The sequence below is a fragment of the Myripristis murdjan genome, chromosome 15 (assembly GCF_902150065.1).
Source record: "Myripristis murdjan chromosome 15, fMyrMur1.1, whole genome shotgun sequence".
Classification (NCBI taxonomy): Eukaryota; Metazoa; Chordata; class Actinopteri; order Holocentriformes; family Holocentridae; genus Myripristis; species Myripristis murdjan.
Window position 1 is genome coordinate 27,188,269 of NC_043994.1, and position 18,970 is coordinate 27,207,238.

Sequence of the window (18,970 nt, forward strand, 5' to 3'; positions counted from 1 at the left end):
ACAAACACAATGAATCAATACGAACAAATCTGAAAGCAGAGAGAAGATTGCTTTTTAATATAGGGTAAAGATGCTGGAATGAGACTAATCTTGTTCTTTCTTTAACCTTTATTTATCCAGGGATGGTTCACCGAGCACCATACTCAGTTTCACATCCATAACTGGGAGCCACCCAATCCAACCACAGCCTTTGACTGTGGTTTACTGAGCAGATCCGCTGGAACAGCTGGGGATTTAAGCGCTTTTCTCAAGGGTGGCTCAACACTGGTTACTCTTTCATGTTCCCTGTCAAGATTTTCCCACCCATTAGGTTCAAGCCAGCAACCTTCCAGACTCTCTGTGCTTGCAAGAAGCCCTCCGTTCCCCGACTTTGAACAAAAAAGAATCAATAAAAATAAATCTGAAAGAAGAGGAAAATTACTTTTTAATGTGGAGCACAGCCTCACCTTTTCTTTCATTGACTAAAATGTATGTATGTCAGCACAGAAATGCCCTCCTTTGTTAAGATATTAGAGAACAGTGAGTCTTTTAATTCTATCTTTTTTTTTTTTTATGAGATTATTTTTTGCTCCAGCCGAATGCAACATCAGAGGCAGGAAAGGCAGGCGAGAAAGAGGATGCTGTGCAGCAAAGGCCCGGCTTGGGACCAAACCGGGGCCACTGCATCAAGGCTGCACTCCGAACACACGACACACACACCCCACCAGGCGAGTGACCAGGGCGCCGAGACTCTTTTAATTTTAATGTGAAGGTATGCGCACGCCCGCAACTGCGCTCCTGTGCCTCGTCATTTTCGTACACAATGGCTGATTATGGTTCATTCAGCAGGAACTAAACTTAAGTAGTGAGGGGTGTAATCAATTGGCGCGCTCATACTGTAGACCTGTCGGGAAGAGAGTAAGTGTCAGAGAAAGAGAGAGAGAGAAATAGAGAGAAGGGTAGAGAGGTAGCTGGTGGGTGTTGTCTGAGAGGGGTGACTCATCTCCCCAACACACTACACTCTACAGAAGGCTCAATGGATGCTGCTATGCTATGTGTGCTCTTTACATAGATGACACACACACACACACACAGATAGGTACGTGCACACACAAGCACGTGCACGGGTGAATGTACTTGTGTGCACACAAAAGCGGGAATAAACAGACGTATCACAGATGTACAGACAACGACAGATAAACCGGAGCGCAGAAACACACCAAGGCAAGACTGGATCACACAAACACATCGTGCCACACACACACACACACACACACACACACACACACACACACACACACACACACACAAAAACACGCTTACACACCCTTCTCACGTTCTGTTCTCAACTCCTCAAGACCACATGCTGTTCAGCACACAGAGTGGGAGCATACATTACACCAGTCCACACCTCGTCGCCGCACAGGTCGATGCATTGTACCATAACATGGCATTTTTCTCCTGTAACAAAGACTGAGAAGAGGGCCGGTACTCTGCGCTTTGTTAAAACTGTGTGTATCATTGTAGATTTACTGTAGGCCGAGCCTCTGCAAGCAACACAAAGCAAAACATAACACGCAAATAGCCTCTCTTACAAAATCGTTCTCTGGCAGCGGAGGTCTCAGCGGGTAAATAAGCTTATGTTTGGCGCTGTGGTGCTTAACAACGCCGAGCCCCTTGCATTTACAGAGCTCTCACCAGAGACGCATCTACACATCTGTTGATGTCTACCATTTTCATCTGGTCTTTGTCTATCTCTTTTCCAATACGCAGCCTTCTAAAGGGCCTGCAACTGCTGCTGGCGGACCAAATAAAAGAGTGACAGTGTAATACTGGAAACTTGATGGCTCTATTACCAGTGTTATAAAAGCCACATTGTTTCCAGAGCTCTTCGGACTAAAATTTGCTTTTGCGGATATGGGGCCTTACCCCCCTTTCTCCCTTATGCAGGGGGAAAAAAAAAAAAAACTGAAATGGGGTCGTCGTGACAATGTTCAAGGCTGTCGGAAACTGTATCCATACCGCTAGACTGTTGTTACTCTGTTCTCTAACTGTGGCAGCATTTAGCCCCCTGAGACAGAAGTGCTGAGAGAGAGAGGGATGAGGGATGCTCTTGAATGAATGCAGTCAACCGTGCATAGAATAAAAGGTCTTTAATGCATGAAAAATATGTAGTGCAGTGCATCTAACAGAAAACAGATTGTTGCTGGGGACAACAATGAAAGATAGGGGGAGATAAGGCGATGTAGCGTGATACTATTATATAGATGAGGGCTGTGGAACCAGACAGAAAAAAGAGGCTGATAGGTAAATCATTAGCCACCATCCCCCCCTTCAGCCCAGGGCGTACTCTGCCGTATGTCTGACTCAGATCTTCCTCCCAGTCTACCTCTTTATGCTCATCCCCCATTCCATATCACTCCATCCCCACCGCAGCACAATTTTCCTCCGTTTTTTGATTACAGATTTCTTGGCGTGGTCTCAGCCAATCCCATTTCACCATCTGACAGTTGTGCTATCTGTGCCATTTAGACCTAAGTGGGTGCTCCATCTCCTCTGCCAGCCATTTACATGTTTGCGTCTCGTTAGGGCCATTTGTAAGGCAAAGGCAAAGCGTCTGGACAGTGAGAGGGGAGGGAATTTCAGCGTCCAGATTAGTTTTCACCTTTGATACCGGAGCGTATCGCTCACCCGCTGGAATGGGATTTGGGAAGCGAATTGAGTGAGCTTTGAAGTTGAAGCACAGCAATGCAAAGCCCCATCTCCGGAGAAATACTGACGCATAATTCACACGCACACACACACACACATGCAAACACAAACACACACACGCACACCTTTCCCCTGCTCTGACATCCTCTGCAACACACAGGGCGAGGAAAATGCAGGCAAATGCAAATGCTCTCACTCTTGCATGAACAGACACACACTACTGAGGGGGAAAGAAGCGACAACTTAATGATAAAACGCCATTTAGCTCTTGATGTTACAGGTCTGATGGGAAACACGTCTGAACGGGCAAATATGGCTGTGCTGGGCATGGCTGGACGGTACAGACAATACTGTAGGGGTGACTATTTTTTCTGCATTACACACAAGAGATTTGTCATAAATAATCAGGAGTAATAGGGGTATGATGACCAATCAGGTAGAAATGAACAATGAAACAGCTGATAACTTCAGAAAATTGCATCCCTTCACTGTAATGCTGCATTTAAAACAAGGAAAAGGCAACACTTATGTCATATCACAATATTATGATATCCCAGCTTAACCAGTCACAGCAGCAGTGTTTTTTTCCATTTTTTTTTTTTAAATACCATAATACGACCATGAAAACACAGGCTAACATCTTCCAATCCTACAAACTTGTGATTTCAATTAGAGTGTACAAATGCATGTATGTTTAAACTGCCCCCTTGGTGAGAATAACAACCCCGGATCTCATCGCATCATCACGTGTATTTAATGAATGAAGTCACCAGAGTATACCGCAAATCACCAGAGCACAAAAGCAAAGTGTGAGTGGTTCATGAGATTGGTTTCAATCTAATCTATCTGCACCCCCGAACAGTACCGGCGTGAAAAGAAATGAAATGCATATGTCAGCATCACATCATATCATATCACATCGCAACATCAAAACTGGGAGATCACTGAATGGAAACTTGAAGGGTTCTTAATAGAGTCTGCCAACATATACACGACTTCTCCCGTCGCGTTATTACTCCTCCTTCAAATTGCACCGGCGTCACTTTCGGCTGTCCTTATCATTCTCCTCGGAGTGCACAGAGGGCCACACTGCATCAATAGCTGTTGGCTAATTACAAGCCTAGCAACTGGCAGCAGTAGCTCACCAACCTTATAACGCGAGGAGGGAGCTGCAGAGCACAGCTGTGCTTTCCTCATCAGCTGCGGAGAAAAGGAGATTTTTACAAAGCAGTAAGGTCATCAGGTTGAAAGTCAGAGGTTGTTTTTACCATGACTGGACATGGCTGTGATGTAGGTTTGTCACAGCGGTGTGATTTTTACGCCAGTGGTGCTTTTTTCTCCCCTCAACCCCGGTCACACTTGTTATATTGCCTTTTGCCACTAGACTGCTGTCTATGTGCTAGCCAAGTCTGAGTCACAGCCGTAATTAGCAAACAAGCAAGTCTTGGGCTATTTAACACAGCAATGCCCATGCTGAAGTTTTAATTATCAATATATTGCAAAGTGCCGACATAAAGCCTTGTAATATCGACAGAGCCTCCACTGTGTGAGGGGTTTTAATCCGATGACATCATCCACTACAATGCATCAGACTTACTTTCCACTAAGGCGCGGCTGGTAGATGCTTCCCTGGTGAGATCAGTCAGGTCATTAGAGTCATGGTGTAAAGCAGGCATTCTCAAAGTCTGACCCGCAGGCCAATGGCGGCCCTCAGAAACATTGCTGGTGGCCCCTGATGAGTTAAGGTGGCGGTGATGAAATGCATCGCTATATTTGGTCCAGCTCCAACACAGTTTTTAACCAACCTGCATCTCTCAGTGCTTTGCCTTTGAAAATGGTAAAACTACGCCCCCCTGGCCTGAGCTGTCAAGTTAGGAGGGGTTGCAAGGCAACTTGCAAGACAGATTATGTCGTCACTGTGGGTACGTTAGCCGGTTAGCGAGATGGGGGAGCCGGGGCCATCGCACAAAAAACACTGTGGAAGGTGAGGGAGTTTCAGGTACACATACAGCATTTACAGCTACACTTACTTCATTGTACCTCACAGGTCAGATAAATTGATGTGCCTGATCTGGAAGCATGTGAATACAATGTACAAGGAGTTTCACATAAAACGCCATTATAATACCAATCATAAAATGTGGGCTACAACAAGTTCACGGGCCAGGAGTGCACAACTAACCTTGAATAATTTCAAAGAGGCTTAACTGCTCAGCAGTCAGTTTTCACAAATCTGTTTTAGCCTCATTAACTACAAATTGTGTTTCTTTTGCATTACTGGCTGCAAAAACCTCCAAGCATAACACACACCTTTGTCATTAAAACATCAACAAATGGACAGATGGGATTTTTTGTCCTCCAGAAAACACAACAATATGACACTACATTTCTCAGATGATTCACAACTGGCATGACTTTTAGTCTACACTAGGTTATTCATTTTGGAACTATTATGTGTTTTTTCTTGGGTGGGCCTCAATCCAGTGCTGGGTCCCTAAATTGTCCATTAGTCATCAAAACTTTGAAAACCCCTGATGCAGAGTGAAGTTTCCCCTGAGAACTGTTCACATATCAGTTCTTTTTTTTTTGGTATGGTGTGGAATGGCTCTGACTAAATCCCTTTTCAGGGATCTGGGAACATTGTCAACAGGCAACTTCACCTGGGAGTGGATTATATAGGAGAGAGGCTTAAAATAACATTTCCAGCCTTAAAATATTCTAAGGAAAGATCCAGTGACTTGGAAAAGTATCAGCAAGACAACAGTACTCCGCTGTCAACAACATGTGTTATGATGAGAGTATCATGTATTAGGTGAGAGTGTATACTTTTTTTTTCTGTGAAATATTGACCAAGTTGGCTGGTGTAAAAAGTAAAAAAATAAAAAAATAAATATAGCGTTAATAATTCCATGGTTGCCACTGGCTATTAGTGATCAGTATTTATGTGTATTTATCATTTAATTGCAGCACTGAAAATGTGTTTTATTTTTTGAGTACAAAATAAGGGTATTCCTGCTGTGAGGCTAATAAGAATGGTCTCAACACCAAGACTGTATGCCACCGGGAAAACTGCCCATCACAACAATCCTACTGGGATGAATCTTTCACCAAGAAAAGGGCTGGGTGGCTGAGATTGGAAAGTGGCCAGTTAGCCCTGACTCCCTCTGCTAATCAACCACTTATCAGTTTTTCCAAGTCTATTATGAAAACAACCGTCACCTTTAACCCCCAGGCTTTTGCTGTGTTTTTGAGGTAATATACTTTCTCAATCAAGGCCTGGCAACAGTACCAGTGAAATACGGAGGCAAAGGAGGGCATTCTGGGAGCTGCTGTCTTGGCTGACAACAGAAGCGGACACGCAGACAGCCAGCCAGCCAAACATCCGGCCAAACAGCCAGCCAGCGACGGGCTGGATCACTTTCTACGCTGCCCTAATAGAGGAAAAAATAAGCTCTTAATGTGTTTGTCTAGACTGGCCAGCATTGTGCAAATGAGGTGCTGTCCGGTTCAGTTAAATGCAGCGCACAAAAACAGCAACCCATCTGAAAGACAGAGAAAGAAACAGAAAACACAGAGTGAGGGAAACAGAGAAAGACAGACAGAGAGATAGAGAGGCTGTTTACAGGGCCTGTCCTCATTTCTACAGAGCTGTCTCTGGGGTTCAGGAAGGGTCGCACTGTCGACTGGGGAACAGCTGGTGAGAGAGCGAGAGAGAGAATGAAAGACGGAGAGAGGGAGAGAGAGATCTGAACACTGACAGATTCAGATCATATGTCATATTATTATTTGGACAGTTACTTTTATTCACTTAGACTGTGTACTGTGTGGGAGAAACCCATTGTGACAGTGTACTGGAACATGAATGATGTATGTCAGATGGCTTCTGGTCACATGGAGCGGACTAGCAGGACCCGTCTCAATTTAATCATCTGTGACTAATCTTGGATTGTGCTGTAGGTCTATGTAGAGCTTGTAATCTTGGCTTGAGCCCGACAGTTTGGGTTAGTTCGGGCTTCAAATCTTTCATCATGACATGGAGCTTGGGTCAGGTCGGGCCCTCCGCAGCCCGAAGGCCTTTTTTTGTGGACAACAAAGGTCTGCTTTCTTGACAGCAGGACACAGCGCTGTTACTGGTAAATGAAGGCTGGTTCTCCCTTTGCACGAGAAACTGGACCAGCATAAACCGTCCAACTGTGGAGGCACTAACAGTGAAAAGCAAAGAAGAGGAATCTGGCTTTACTTTGATTGTGCACATCATTTTATAATTTTTAATTTCTCCAATTAAGAAAAAATGTTGTTTGATCTAAGAGAGAGTTACGCTGCACTTTTACAAATGCAGATTTTTACACTGGTATCCGTACGTCTCATTTTGTGAAATTCCAGCAAGGCAACGGTGCTGTACTTCTACTCATGTAGCATGCTTTAGCACTCCACGATGCATATGCTTATTACATATATATGCTTTCCTCTGTAAAGTAAAATATCAGCGCCTCAGGAGCGGAAGAAGTGGAAGACCGATCCTTTGCTGTTTGTAGCGCAGTTCGAACAATTTAAGAACGTTAATTGGGTATTACCCCAAAGCTGGTGGCAGATTAGCCACATTAGCAACATCGGCCCTGCAGCGATAATGGAGACTCCCCTGTATCTCCCTACCACAGTTCAGAGACTGAGACAGAATTATTTCATGCATTGCAAAAAGAGGTGGGTTGGTCCAAGATGCTATACTGCTAGTTACTCATATTTAAATGCGAGCTTGTTCCGGTGTTTGTCTATACCTTAAACTTCATATTTTATAAAAGTAAATGCTTTTTTCTAATTCGGTTCATCTGAGCTATAGCATTTTAGGTCAGTAATTGTGGGCTGTGCATCAGGCATTTAGAGCAGTTAAACAATCTGCACAAGCCTGGACATGCTCTTAAAATTTGGTTATAATCACAACAGAGTTTCAAAATGTTGTCAACTTGTGGGCTTGTTCGCGTAAGGCGGAGAAAATGTGGGCTCACGTCAGACCAGGCTGACATTTTTGAGCCTAATTCGAGCTCTATGTGTGTTGTCAGAATTTGTGTACACAAAGCATGTGTATAAATAAATTTGGACACATCATGGATTCTCTAATAGTCTCGAAATAGCTGATATATTGTCAAGAAAAACACTACCAACAACAAAAAAGGTCTTTACACCTCATCTAAGGAGTCATATCTCGCTAACTGGGGCAGTGTTTAAGACACTTTGTGCCAAAAGCATCAACTTGGAAGTAAAATCAAAATGAGACCACATCATTATCTGTCATAAAGATTACTTGTCAGCAAAGACAGTTTTACATTTGAAGCGATTGGTCTGCCTCTCCATAAAAATAGTGGTACAGTTTTGGCTGCCAATTAATCAGTGGCCGTATATAAACAACATCAAAACTGTGAGACCACTGAATAGCCCATTAACTTTCTTTGTATTGCTCCACTGGGTGAGCATGCACACACACATACAGACACGCACACATATACAGACACACACACACACACACACACACATTAGCGCAAGACTGCCTTCTGCTGCGAGCAGCACTATTATAATCTTTCATACACTTAGCTGAGGAGCATACATAATTTGAATAACAATAGGTTAAAGCAATGCAATTTGTAACCAGGCTAAAAGAGGCATACATACTGTATTAAAAATGGAGGTAGCGAACACATCCAATATGGCGTGTCAGGGAAAAAGGGCCAATAGTGTGTATTGGCTGACTCCAGCAATGCCAGGGCAAAACTGTTGATGGGTGAGATAAATGGTGGGCTGTGAGCTCTGAACTCATTACTCAGGGAGAAAACAATCTGCATCATATGTCAAGTTATTGGCCAGCAGCAATCTGTTTTGGAAGCGCAGCGGGACTGCTGGATGAGCGTGACCCTTCCCCATTCACACCTAAGTAAGACCTTTAACTGCAGTCAGCAAAGAACACCATGGAGAGGCTGAATCAGAAAAGTACCAACAGAAAGGGAATCTGAGGCGATGATGTGGTTTCAGTGCACACACACACTTACGCACAGACACACACCAATCAGCAAGTGTTACAGTAATCATCGCTGACATCAAATTTAAGTTAACACTTACAAATGAAACACGGATTAAAAATTAACCCAAGTCAAAGCTAAACCCAATCTCTTGTGTAGGGAGCTCACCCAGCACAGCACAAAGCTCCAGCCTCAGTAGTTCAGTCAGCCACTGGCGGGTAGGCGGCATGGCTGCCTACACTCACACACACACACCCACACATGTGGATTAGTGCTCATCTGTAAGCCGCCATGTTTAAATAAGTGCAATTGAGCTAACAGGTCAAAGGTAACTGATGCTAAGTGGCTTGCAAATCATTAGCATGTACTCTTAGAATTACCTTAAGCTGTGTAATTATCACAAAGCCTTACACCAACACTAACACACAGCCTGGAATGGAACTGCTACCGCTGTAATACAATACAGCATCAATCAGTAATTACCTGACTTTCTTAAAAATGATATTCAGTAATGGAATTCACTTGTTACTCGTATTATGTATAATAATGTGATTACTTTCAAATGAATATGTAGTTTAAGTAAATCAACAGAACACTGAATATAACAATTTTCAATGTATGTAGTTTCAATGTGCAGATACACGAACAGTATTTTAAAAAGTTTTACCATCTCCTATGACCTTTGCCAACAAAACGTGCAAACTGATGGTATCGACAATCTGAGCAATCTAAATTCCTTTATTTTATCAGTGATCATCACCCACTTCTGCCTCATAATCCGTAATCTGTTATCTGATTTTTCTGGGGAAACGTAAATGATAATAGTTTGCAATTTTGTTGTGCGTTAATATACAGCACATGTGCCAGTGTGGTCTGTTCCAAAGCCATGCTGCTGACATTTGAGAGGTTCGGTCCCACAAGAGCTGCTTTTTCACAGGAAGGCTATTGCATGTTAAGGGCTCTCGGGAGGCTGAGAGGTGTGTGTAGTGTGGCACTTTGAGCCTCTAACACAAGCCTCCGTATCCACTATCACCTAACACACAATCACAAGGCATCGCCCCCTCTGATGATATCACAATTTGTCATCACATGCCCTGTCTTTGCTCCCACCCACAACAATGCATAACAACAGCCAAGGCAAAGGCAGTACCATGAATTCTGAATCTTATTATGCATATCTAAACAGGTCATCATCATTGTTAAATCCCTTCATCTCCTAAAACACACACCAAATATCATTCAGTAGGAAAATGTCTCAGAGGTAGTGAGCACTGGTAAAAGCAAATTTAACACTGCAGAGGCCAGGGCTTGCTCGTGGGCGAACAATACAAACTGGCTTGCCTCATTATGTCTGCCTTTTGCGCAACTGTGGACAAGACACTAATGAGAAAACTTTCAGAATGCTATCTACAGAAACATAGACCTTCACACAAACAAACCCAGTTTCTGAGTTACAGAAGATTGGAACATTGCGGGGAGGTTATTTTCCATGAGCAAGTCTCATCCTGCAGAACCTACAGCATGTGTGCATACCCAATAATTGGCCAACTAGAAAATACCCAGTGTGGCTCTGATATATTAAAAACAAACAAACATTTCTTTAGACAATATTTCCTGGAATGGAGTCATAAATGAGTGGCATCTCATTTATGATGCTGAAGAACAAATGGCTTGCCAGGTTTTTCGACTCTCATCCCTTTCTTCCCCCTTTTCCTCCATGTTACGGCCTTTTTAGGACACATTGGTGGTGATGGAGTTGAGGGAAGGGCCAATAAAAGTTTTGGGATGCACCCAAGAACAAAGTAAAATTGATACACGTAATAAGCAGACACAGCCTCGGTTGTTCGCCCACCAAAGTGTAGCCCGAAGCCAGTTATTTTCCATGTTCTTCAAGTCACTCCACTTGATCTTGTTCCTTGCTACTGTACATGAGGCAAGACCCCGTGGTCTGCTCCAGTCAGCAGTAATGTCACACTAGCATCAAGCCTGTAGTCAGCTTTGCCAGGAAGAGGCAATGTATCAACATTTAATCCTGTCTCATTTGATTTGATCCAAGATGGAGGCGCGCCAGTGAAAACTAGTGAGTTACAGTCTACTCCCTGATTTCAAAACAGTACATCCTTTTATTGAGATCATGAAACCTACAAATGACAACTAAGGCGGCAAAACCCATCATTTGTGTTTTTACCATCATTATAGATTTGCATTAGTATGCGTGGGGCCTGGCCACTAGGACTGCAATATTCTCCTCCTCTGCTGAGATTTAGCTTCAAAGACACAAACCTTTTCTGTCCGCCTGGTATGTACACATCAACTCACTCTAACTCCTCTGACTCTGTCTGTTTATCTCCCTCCTTCTCTCTCAAACCTATAAGGTTACTATTTTCAAATGCAGATGCCTTCATCCATTCTAACTACCTGCATATTATATGCAACGATTTACCAATTTTAATGCTGAATTTTGACACCCCGCCTTCAGAACTAAAATCACTGAGGAGAGAGCTCACCTGTAGACTACTAATCGCGATGCAGAGCCATTACAGTATTTTTTTCTTCCTTTTTTCTTGGAATCCACATTCACATACTCATCATATCCTGCACTTTATAAGAATACATATCCAAATAGCTCTTCCCTTATTGGGCCATGGCCTTGAGGCCTTTGTTATGATTGGATACTGACAAAAGCAAGCCACCCCTACATCTCTCTCCCTTCCTAAAGGTCTGATTGTGCATATTAAACATTGTGGAGCAGTGCAGCAATCAAATACAGGAACTTCTCCATCCGCAGCCTCTATTTACCATCTCAACCAGACAACTCAACCAGACATAAAAAATGTAGCTACCTCTGTGACTTGGAAATAAAAAAAAAAAACAACAACAGCAACAACAGCATACACTACACTTGCAAAAGAGAGGTGCGTCTGATGGGGGTGGGGTAGTGGTGGTAGTGATGGTGGTGGTGGGGTGTCACTGTGATGAAGACAAATGATGAGCCTGCATTGCTGTAAATGAGTGAGTCAGCCCTCCCCCCGACAAACACGGGCCTGCTAGGAACAGGGGACAGACGGAGGAACGGATGGGAGAGAGGGAGGGCGGCTATGAGAGAAAAGCATGGGAGACTGGGAACTGTCCCTGGTGCTGAAATCTGAGAAGCCACTTTCTATGGGCTGTAAGTTAATTTCAGCTCATGAGAAAATTCCTGAAACATCTGTTGGCACAACAAGCATGCTGTCTCCCCATAAATAGCCCAGATATAAAATATGTACATATTAAGCTTGAATGTAACAGGTGAATAATCACTTTACATTCTTATGAGAGCACAATCAAATAATGCATTTATTACTACAGCTGATATAAAAATCCACTGCAGACAGGGTTATAATATATGCCCAAACAACACTCAGAGGCTGTTGCTGAGTTTCTGCAACATAGCACATCCCAAGTCAGTTATTTGGCATTCTGATCACAAATCCAGAGGAGGGAGACTCTCTACCATGTAATTCTTCCTCAGCCAAGTCAAAAACATTCTCATTAAAATACTTTTTATATCCCAAACCACAGTCCCCTGGGACAATTGCATTGGTTTGTCATGCTATTTGTAGACTAATAATCTCCACGTGCACGTGCATGCACACACATACACACAAGCCCCATAAGGACTAAATGTGAAAGGGTCTGGATCAACAGGAATTGGAGATTGCATTGTGCCTCTCAGACATTTTTCCTCTTTTTCCCTCATTCCTTGAAATGATCTTATTGCATTATTCATCTGTCAAAGCTGTCATGCTTTGTGGCTAACCCCATGTTAGTTTGCTCAACATCACAGATGCACCACAAGAAGGATTCTTTCACTCTATACTGCAGATATCTTATCTGACGAGGAATACAGCAGTATCATATAGCGTAGGGAAGGTGACACTAAGTAATAGCTGAGCACTGAGGTACAAATCTTTGGATTGCTTCACACAGAAAATGTAAACATCACCTGGGTCAAGTGAGAGCAGCACTGTAGCCTACTCATTTCAGCACTGTCACTGCAGCTGCAACAGTGTTATCAGCATATAGGAAACTTTGATGATACAGTCTGCAACTTGTTGTAGCCTGAGTTCCCATTTTGAACACCAAAGAAGGGAGTTAAATGCTGTGTCAGAGCTTCAATTGCACTGCTTACGAATGAAAGCTTTACTGATAGAGGCTCCATACTCATAAATAGCCTGAATCAAAAATGGCCAACTTGCAGCCTACACTAATAGGAGATTCCTCTCAGCTTGACATGAGAAGATTATGCAACAGGTCTAGTAGGCTACTTGCAAAAGCCGCCCTGGGCTATAAGGGACATCATTGTATCATACTGTAGATGGTGCCGACAGGAGAATGATGTCACAAGTCCGTAAATAAGGGTCCTTTTCTCGGGCACTGCAGAGACCAGGCGGGTGTGGTGACTGCATTAGTAGACGCGCAATCACCGGCGCAAACGCTCGCATAAAACCATTATGTGGACATTCCTATAAGGGCTTGCCACCATCTCTGTCACAGGCTTCCATTTGCCGGACGTGTCCTGAAGTTCAAATCATTAATCTGCTGCCACGTCAATTTACCGAATTGCCGATCTCGCTTTATTCTGACCGCCACAATGTGCCCATTGACGGTGCGCCTCCCCAAGCCCAGGTTGGATATTAAATAAATACACAATGACAATCTGACATCTGCTCTCCATCTAACAACAGCTTAGTATTCTCTGCACACACCCCACTTTCCCTCAGAGCACCCTGTGCCGTTTTTTCTATGCCGCTTTCCCTCTGTATCCTACTCTTTCTCATTCCTATGCGGCTTTTCCGAGCCAGCTTATTTCCACACACGAACAACAACGGAATTGAACAGCGGCTTCATAAAATATGCAGGTAAAAAGGCAACTCGGAAAGCACCGACATCTCAAGCACAACACTTTTCATGCTCTACCGAGAACTGACCTCCCAGTCTAACGAATCCCACTCTTCGGTAAACATCCGGAGGATTTCTGTTCATCCAAAAAAAGCGGACCAGGCGCAGCGGCTCTATGGAACGACTGGGCGATGCGATGCCATTGCGCTTTTGGTATTATCCTCATGAAATCAATTTGAACACGGGGACGTCGTCAGGAGAAGGCATCTCGGCGACGTCGAGACCAACTTGAGCGAAATAGATGACCGATGCTACGCTTTACAATCCAACATTGTGCTCAGCAATGGTTGCAACCAATTAGTACACCACTTGCGCTCGGAGGCGAATAGCTCCTGACAAGGCGCTCCTTCTGTTGAGCATCGCTTCTATTTCAGCTGCTGTGCTGCTTTTTGGAAAAAAGGTGGCAGGCTATACAACACACGCAACTTCTCATTTCCAAGATATAGGGGGGAATTAGCGTAGCGCATACTCCAAAGCCAATAAATCCCCATAGCGCATTTGACAAATCCTTTCCCTTAGCTGGAGAGCAACAATAAAGCAACCTTTTAAAGGTCCCTGTATGAAGTGCTTCTTAAACACGTGACTCCATCTATTCCTTTGTGAAAATGATGCATTTGATCCATAATAGGCCCTAAGCAGCAGAAGACACGCTATGAGGGGGGCATGGGTGTCCTAGAAGGTGGGGATGGATGACACTGGTACCATACTGTAGGCTACTCACCATTAGCACAGCAAAGTTATTGTGGTGGGTGCAATGAATAGTGGTCGTGTTGCCCCCGGAGCCTGTTATGTGGCACCCCTCTGCCCGCCAACCACCGTGCCCATCAAGCAGGTCAAAATCCCAATAGGCTGCGGTGGGGTCTACACCCAGTGCGAAGTGCCTGAGAGCAATGGTAACCGAGTGCACGGCGCTCCCGAGGCTGCACCCATCTGCAAGAAAAGCAACACATTAAATTAGGGAAACCAAGTGGAAAGTCTCCTAAGTGCTATATCAAAAGACGCGTGGACACGGGCGCGCACATTCACACACAAACACATAAACGCATATGCACGCACGCACGCACGAAACACAAACACACACACACACACACACACACACACACACACACACACACACACACACACACACACTTTATTTAGACATTGCGCAAATATCAGACTGTTATTGCAGTTGACAGCCTGTCGTCAGGTATTGTTGAACATAACTCATGTGGCTTTAAACACATCAAGGCTCAGGAGAAGACAATAAAGTAACCTGTTCGGGTTTATAGAAAGTCAAACTGCAGCAGGGAAATGCAAATGATTACAGGATTTACACATGCTGATTTCAGTGATTAAAATAAAAGAAACAGGAAAGAGTTGTGTTTTGGTCGAAAAACATAAAATGCAACGTACTGTATCTATCAACATGTTGCGCAGAGTAAACTGATGTAATCTGTGTGCGTGTGCAAGCATGTCCGAGTGAGCAATATAGTAGAGCGTTGACATCACATGCATGATGATAAAAAAATGGATTTCCTCTTACCTAATTTGGTGAAAGCAACTGGTGTTGAAACGCTCCTACGTTTCCCATCATCAGCGAGATTTGACGAATTTCCCGTGCAAGGAAAGAGTTTCCCATTGCGAAAGACAATAAACTGCAGCTTGCAAGTGGAGTTATCAACAGATTGCAACGCAGAGGAGGAGATAGGCGTACCAGCCAGCGGTAAATGGATTGAGGCGACTGCCACTGAGTTCTGCGGATGGAACAAAAAAGGAAAATAAAAATTAAATAATGTCTCCGAGATGCGCAGGAAAAAACAAAGTCCAATAGAGAAAGACTGACAAATTGCTTTTCTCTCCAAGACTGGAGGCGACCATAGAGCACAAGTGACCAAGGGAATGGGAGTCACGTTTGAAGCGCACTAGTGCGCCTGTTTGGTCAGGCTCCCTGCCGCAGAGGTGGAAATGGTTCTTACCATTTCAGCTTGAGGGCACATCAACACTGCAGCTTGATTTAAAGAGACAACCGGTCTGACTTTATCTTCTTTTCACCAATTATAAACACCACAGAGTTCCCTGGGAAAAACAATCAGCCCAGGCAAGGCTTGGAGGAAATGGTTCTTTTGAGAAAGGGAGGCATGGGCGTCAATTAGGTTTGGCAAGGTGTGGGCACCGCCATGCTCCAGTCAATATGAATAAAAAATGATCTCCTTTTAATGTATTATTTTATTATTTTATTTCATTTTATAATATGTATATGAATGGAGGAAAGCAAAATGTATTAAAACTGGGCAGCAATCCATTTCTCATAAATACATAAATTTAGCAGCAAACCAGAATTCCCTCTAAATTTGAACTAGGTCTACTGTTGCATTAATCTAGTAATATCTTGTCAGTCATCAGCTCTTCTCTGCTTCCACAGAAGTGTAGTCAATATTACGAACATTCAAAGTTTTGTGGTTAACGATATCTAATGTGGCAACTTTGCCAGCGATTAGGCTTCAGTGAACTGATTTTCCCGGAGGGGGAATGTTACAGGGTGTGTGGACCAGTGTGACTGACTGCACTTAGGACTCAGCACAGGCAGCACTTAACCCTGTCAAAGTTCAAGTCTAATCATAAAAAAAGCTTCCAGAGTGCCAAAGTCAGCATTTAAGACCCATGTAAGGTCACACACTCAACTCCATGTGTCCTACCGACTGATATTAATGCGCAGGCTGAAATGTGTTCAATCTATCATACAAATTAATCTCCCAACATACGGTGATAACATATTTCTGCACTGCAAATGTATTTCCAAAGGAGGCAAGAGGGCTGCAGGCCCCTACATATTTATCCATTAGGTCACCCAGAAGCCATTATTGCTAATAGAGACTGATGCTGATGACTACGCTGATGATACGTGTTCATAATAAAGATAATGAGGCTGTTACGCAGGCTTTGCTTCCAAATGAAGTCTGTTTTGTTCAGCTTTCAATCATGTCACCCTCCAGTGTGAGGGAATCAGCACTTTGAGCCTAAAGGGGAGGGATGTTTCCTGCCCAAGATGAAATGTGGACGCCCATAAAGTGCCCTTACAGTTAATGGGTAGCTGCTTAGTCAGACATTCAGTCCAATCAATGTCGGAGAGAAAGATGGCCAAATTTCTTAATCAAGTTAAACAAGTGCTCCTCTGTCCATTCTTATGTTTCTTGTGCCAGCCACAGTGTCGTGGTGTCGGTTTGGCTCTCCTCGCTTGATGTGGTGCCCAGCTGCAAGAGACAGAGTTGTTTGGAGCTATCTGGGTGTTTCATTATCCCGCAGGGTGATTCTATATAAGTGACACAGGGCAATGGGATGCTTAAGCGTGATCCCTTCACTTTACAAGCGTTGTGTGCAAGGAGCCATTGGCGCTTTTACAGCCCGGGGTTTGTTAGCTATTAGTTTCTGCATTGACTCACACTTGAAAGGCTATTGATTTTCATCCTGCCGAGTGTGTATATGTGGAAGGAAGAAGCGAAAAAAGGGAGAGATAGAAAGAATCCTTGCCTTGAAATTTATGTCGCATCGTTTTCATCTCTGAACGGCTTAAGCTAGCAGTCTGTTTCCAAGAAGTCACAGGATAGAGACATCAGGGATGGAGTCAGGGAGGATTTGAGCCTTGGTGTCAATTGCCAGACAGACAAGTGAAACATAGGTCTGGCACGCTATTCAAGGGGTCCTTTCTCATACTGTGAACACTGGCTCCAGGTGACCTCCATCCCGCAGAAGGCGATTTCAAAGCATGCGACTCACAAAAAAGAAATCTTATCTTTTAACTTTTCTTCTCCTATCTTCCTGCATCTCTTATCTGTTTTTTTTATGTGGTGTATCAAAGGGATTTACAGCCCAGAGGGTGCGCTATAAGCCATGGCATGCGCGAGGTCCCATTCTAAGAAGCGATCTATGTTCTTCCCGAGCAGCCTAAAAAGCTACATTTCCCCAGCCCCAGCGCCACCAGGGACCTCACACTTCAGACTTGATTTAGCTGGACGTGCCTCAGCCACCTGACCTTCCCCCAAGCCCCTCCCCTTCGGACGAGGCGGCATGCCGTAGCCTTAGTAACCATAATCACACACTCTCCTCTCTCCTTTTGGCCTACCTTTGCAGGGATCATTCTCCTTTTCTTTTCTTCCCCCCCCTATTCCTTCTCCTTACAGAGGGCGTCCAGGTGAATGTCAGCACTCACCACCTATTTCAGCCTCCTATGTATGTGGCTGTACCTTTCCTCTACCCTGCCTCCCCTCCCCTCATCCTCCTCCACTCACTCCTTGGTGCAAGGCTCTACTTGATAGAAGCACAAAGCTGCAGCAGACTGATGTCAAAACAGCCTGCAGGCCAAAACACAACAGCAGTATTTGACCCGGGGCCACCAGGCAAATCACAGCATGAACAACACGCTTAAACATGCTTCCACCCTTCACTTCAGGAGAGATTATTGTCATATCTGTTTAGAAATGGGTTAAAATAAAAAGCACCAACAATAATTTTGGGTTACACACTGAAACTGTGGAATTCATCAGATAATACCTTAACTCTGTTCCTTTGAAGGATAGTTTTTTTTTTTTTTTAAATTTTTAATTTTATTATTTTTTAAACAGGCGGCCACTTGAAAATTAACTATGAATGAAATGACTTTGGCCCACAGGACAGTTTGCTGAGCTTGGCCCCAGCACAGAGGAACTGCTGACGAGCATAACCGTGGATTTGCATAATTTTTTTGTAATTATTGGCAGTCCTGTCAGTGCTTAAATGGTCAAAGACAGAATGACCACAGGAAATGGACATCACCAGGTTTTAGAAACTGAATCAGATCTGTGTTTCTATGCATTTTTATTTTTATTTTTTTTTGTGTGTGTATGTCAGAGTTGATGTGACTGTGCTGTCATGCACAATATCCACTGAGTCATAAACCAATTTCCTCACCCTTACAAGAAACATTTAATAAGACCTTGTACACGTGCCTCTCTTGGAGCTGCTTTCGAGGTTTGAATATATTAGCTTTACTCGACATTAAGGAAAAAAATAATAAACAAAGAAAACATAATTCTGCAAAAGTGATTGCCATGGTTGGGACTTAAAAGGCCTATTCCTCCTGAGCATTATTTTGTAGTGTTGTTAGCATTACTTATCAAGAGAAATTAAACACAGTCCTACACAGTTGCCATGCCAACAAAAGTCTGTTTCCTCCAGACGGGTTGTGTTGGTTAGGGGGAAACCATTAGAGCAGATTTGAAGCAGGAAATAAGGCAGACTCTTTGGAGAGGCATGGCTCTGCTTCAGCTGTCAGGCACAGGCTCCTCAGTCAGCTCTGACTAAAACTGTCATAT

At 43.7% G+C, this 18,970-nt stretch overlaps 1 protein-coding gene across 1 annotated transcript in view; it reads right to left on the reverse strand.

The window, feature by feature from the left end:
- The window catches only part of adgra1b (adhesion G protein-coupled receptor A1b), a 145,261-nt gene that overhangs the window by 30,980 nt on the left and 95,311 nt on the right, over window positions 1–18,970 (reverse strand). The window contains exons 13-14 of the mRNA XM_030070995.1: window positions 15,166–15,376; window positions 14,362–14,570 (exon numbers count right to left, since the gene is read on the reverse strand). Coding sequence (XP_029926855.1) covers window positions 14,362–14,570; window positions 15,166–15,376 — 420 coding nt within the window. The remainder of the gene's footprint in view (window positions 1–14,361; window positions 14,571–15,165; window positions 15,377–18,970) is intronic.